Source organism: Quercus suber, unplaced genomic scaffold (assembly GCF_002906115.3).
Source record: "Quercus suber isolate HL8 unplaced genomic scaffold, Cork oak 2.0 scaffold_343, whole genome shotgun sequence".
Lineage (NCBI taxonomy): Eukaryota > Viridiplantae > Streptophyta > Magnoliopsida > Fagales > Fagaceae > Quercus > Quercus suber.
In genome coordinates, this window is record NW_027069795.1 from 696,127 (window position 1) to 700,150 (window position 4,024).

The 4,024-nt window shown below is 40.6% G+C and overlaps 1 protein-coding gene across 1 annotated transcript; it reads left to right on the top strand.

Annotated features, from left to right (window-relative positions):
- Positions 1 to 224: 224 nt before the first annotated feature.
- Positions 225 to 3,822, top strand: LOC112020557 (protein TRANSPORT INHIBITOR RESPONSE 1). Its single transcript, XM_024053112.2, has 3 exons — positions 225 to 913; positions 1,869 to 2,388; positions 2,509 to 3,822. Exons 1-3 carry the CDS (start codon positions 447 to 449, stop codon positions 3,304 to 3,306), a joined length of 1,785 nt encoding a protein of 594 aa, XP_023908880.2. The 5' UTR covers positions 225 to 446; the 3' UTR covers positions 3,307 to 3,822.
- Positions 3,823 to 4,024: the final 202 nt, after the last annotated feature.

The window sequence follows — 4,024 nt, forward strand, 5'->3', positions numbered from 1 at the left end:
AAGGTGATACCCAACCAAACTTAAACCCAAATTCATTCTCAACACTCTTTACGTACGCCTCTCTCTCTCTCTCTCTCTCTCTTTTATTTTGTTCATGCGGCTCACGTTCGTCGCAAAATGGATAACATAAAAATCCAACCCTACACGTGTCACAATCACAACCCTCCATCACACCCTCCTTTCTTTAACCCTGGTTATATTCTAACCCTCCCCCCACACACACAACAACACACACAAACAAATAATCCTTATCCTCTTCTCTCTCTCTCTCTCTCTCTCTCTCATATATTGTGAAGTGCTCCTCAGATCTAACAGTTTAGCTTTGCTTCACTTTGTGTGTGTGTGTGTGACTTTGGAAACTCTCTCTCTCTCTCTGAGCTTTGAAAACCAAAAAAAAAAAAAAAAAAAAACTGTGTTTGTGTTGTGTTTTAGTTTTTATTTTTTACATGAAGATGATGATGGGTAGTTCGTTCCCAGAAGAAGTGTTGGAACACGTGTTGTCATTCATAGAGAGAGACAAAGACAGGAACGCGATCTCGACCGTGTGTCAATCGTGGTACGAGATCGAACGTTGTAGCCGGAGGAGAGTGTTCGTGGGCAACTGCTACGCTGTCAGCCCCGCGATCTTGATCAAGCGGTTCCCGGACGTGAGGTGTTTGGAGCTCAAAGGTAAGCCGCACTTCGCTGATTTCAACCTCGTACCCGAAGATTGGGGCGCCTACGTGGCCCCGTGGATCGCGGCGGCTTCCTCGGCTTATCCTTGGCTCGAAGAGATTCGGTTGAAGCGCATGGTCATCTCGGACGACAGCTTGGAACTCATTTCTAAGTCGTTCAAGAACTTTAAGGTTCTCGTGCTTTCTTCGTGTGAAGGTTTTTCGACTGTAGGACTTGCTGCCATTGCTGCTAAGTGCAGGTTTAGCTTAACCCAAATTGAAAGATTCAAAACCTTTTTGTGTTGAAGATCTGGTTTTTAGTTGAAAATTTTGAAGACTAAACTTGGGTTTTGTTGCATTGTTGTTTTTTCTTTTTAGTAAAAATGTGTTTTGGTTGTCAGTTATACTTAGTGTTACTTTGCTTTATTTACTGTTTTTTCTGTATTGTAGATCTGGGAGGACATTGGTTAATGTGGAAAATCTAGTCAAGATTACTTGGGTTCTATTTTTTCTTTTTTCTGGGGTTAGGTGGGGTCGTTCACTTTTTTTTTCTTGTTCTTACTTTTAAGTAATTGGTGGTCAAATGAATGAATCTTGTTGTTTGAGTTAAAATGTTGATTTAAGGAAGATTCTGTTTGTACTAGTTTCTGATTGTGTTTGTTTGCTTTTAGGGAATAATAGCTTGATTTTTTGTTTTGTTTTGGGGTTCTGGGAATCTGGGTTCTTAGATTAGAAAACAATAAATGACTTGCTTCTGGGTTGTAATGTGTTTCATTGATACTTACCCAAAAATAAGAAAGTGATCTTTGTCATTGTGGATGATATATGTTACAAGCTTGTTTATGTTTGTGGACAGTCAAGAGTTTTGTAAGATATATGTAACAATGTGAACAATGTTTGTTTGTTTTTTTGTTTTTGTTTTTTTTTTAATTTTCTGTTTTGGGGTTCTGGGAATCTGGGTTCTTAGATTGGAAAACAATAAATGATTTTCTTTTGTGTTGTAATGTGTTTCAATTCTACTTACCCAGAAATTAAAAAAAAAAAAAATGATCTTTGTCATTGTGGATGATATATAAGGGGACAAATTACAAACTTGTTAATATTTGTAGGCAGTTTAGAGTTTTGTAAAATATGGGTTGGTTATGCTCAATTGCTTGATGTGGTAATATTAGTAGAAGTGTTTGTAATTTTTTTGTATTTATTGATGCATTAAAGGAATTTGAGAGAGCTGGACTTGAGGGAGAGCGAAGTGGAGGACTTGAATCAGTCGAGTGGACATTGGCTCAGCCATTTTCCTGATAACTACACCTCACTGGTGTCCCTTAACATTGCCTGTTTGAACTCTGAGGTGAGCTTCCCAGCCTTGGAACGCCTGGTGGGTAGGTGCCCCAACCTGAGGACTCTTCGGCTCAATCGTGCTGTGCCCCTTGACAAGCTTGCAATCCTACTTCGTCGGGCACCTCAGTTGGTTGAGTTAGGCACTGGGGAAGCGTCTGACTTGCGACTGGATGTTTCCTCGAGACTGGATGTTTCCTCGAACCTATTGGGGGCATTCTCTGGGTGCAAAGAACTTAAGAGCCTGTCTGGTTTTTGGGATGTAGCCCCAGGTTATCTACCATATGTTTATCCTATCTGTCCTAGCTTAACGTCGTTGAACTTGAGCTATGCAGCCACTATCGAAAGTTCTGATCTTATCAAGCTAGTTAGCCGATGTCAGAATTTGCAGAAGTTATGGGTATGTCTGGTTTTATATATGATGTTTTTCAAAATTTACTTGTTTTATGGTCCTAGTGTTGTACACAAACATGTTCCTGTTGCTTATTTGTTCCTGTATTGACTGAGAACATGACTACAGGTGCTGGATTACATTGAAGACTTGGGCCTAGAAGCCCTTGCAGCATCTTGCAAGGATCTGCGAGAATTGAGGGTATTTCCGTCAGAGCCATTTGGTGCAGAACCAAATGTATTGTTGACAGAACAGGGACTTGTCTCTGTTTCTGAAGGCTGCCCAAAGCTGCATTCAGTTCTGTACTTCTGCCGTCAAATGTCTAATGATGCCTTAAGGACCATTGCCAGGAATCGACCTAACATGACAAGGTTTCGTCTTTGTATTATTGAGCCACGGACTCCTGATTACCTTACCCTTCAATCACTTGATGGGGGATTTGGAGCCATTGTTGAGCACTGCAAGGATCTAAGGCGGCTTTCCCTTTCTGGTCTTCTTACTGATCGAGTGTTTGAGTACATTGGGACTTATGGCAAAAAATTAGAGATGCTGTCTGTGGCTTTTGCTGGAGATAGTGATCTGGGGCTCCATCATATACTCTCTGGTTGTGAAAACCTTAGAAAACTTGAGATTAGGGACTGCCCCTTTGGTGACAAGGCTCTTTTGGCCAATGCTGCGAAGCTGGAGACAATGCGATCCCTTTGGATGTCTTCTTGCTCTGTGAGTTTCGGAGCATGTAAGCTGCTAGGTCAGAAGATGCCGATGCTTAATGTTGAGGTTATTGACGAGAGGGGCCCCCCAGGTTCAAGACCAGAAAGCTGTCCAGTTGAGAAGCTCTACATATATAGGACTGTCTCTGGACCAAGGATTGACATGCCTGGTTTTGTTTGGACAAAGGATAAAGATTCTGCACTGGGGCTTTCCTGACTGCTATCCCCATGTGTTATGCTCCTTAAATCAAACCCCAGGTGTGTGCATGGGTATAGCAGGTATATGGTCTATATGGTACATTGGTACTAAATTGTTTCGCATTTACTTTTATGTAGTTTAATATAATTGCAGCCCTGATTGGAGTGGGAGCAAGGTTGGGAAGGGTATACAGAGGATCAAGAGCTCGATTGCCACTCATTTTACACTTGGCTGAGCTATGGGATACCGATTAGTGATTAATAAGAAGAGTTAAAACTCTTGTTGTTGTACGTGTATCAAAAAGAGTTGTAATTTTATTCGGCAGGAAGCATGTATACTATTTGCAGACTTCTGCATGTTTATGCATTCATATTTCCTCGTTTTCATCAGGAATTAATTATCTTTTGGACTCAGTTGTGACGGTGTTACCTACTGAAGGAATAAGATTTCATGTTCTAATACATTTCTGTAATTGTACTTGTAATGTTGAATTTAATTACCATTCTTTCAACCTTTTAGAGGTTTACCAGTTGAGTGCCATTTTCTTGGTTACTATCAAATCTTCTGTTTATTGTTTGAATTATATAATGCACCATATCCATTGTCTGTAAGCGTAGAACCAATGTATGGTGGGTAAAGGTTGTATTTTTATATGCAGTTCGTGGTCCAACCTCTCTTTTTCTAGTGCAACCCCAACTTGCAGGTTTTCATTTTTTAGACTTGCTGGGAAAGACCT

Coding starts and splice junctions, on each gene's coding strand:
- LOC112020557 (XM_024053112.2), top strand. CDS start 447: ATGAAGATGATGATGGGTAGTTCGTTCCCAGAAGAAGTGTTGGAACAC. Junction 914..1,868: donor GCCATTGCTGCTAAGTGCAG/GTTTAGCTTAAC, acceptor GATGCATTAAAG/GAATTTGAGAGAGCTGGACT. Junction 2,389..2,508: donor AGAATTTGCAGAAGTTATGG/GTATGTCTGGTT, acceptor ACATGACTACAG/GTGCTGGATTACATTGAAGA.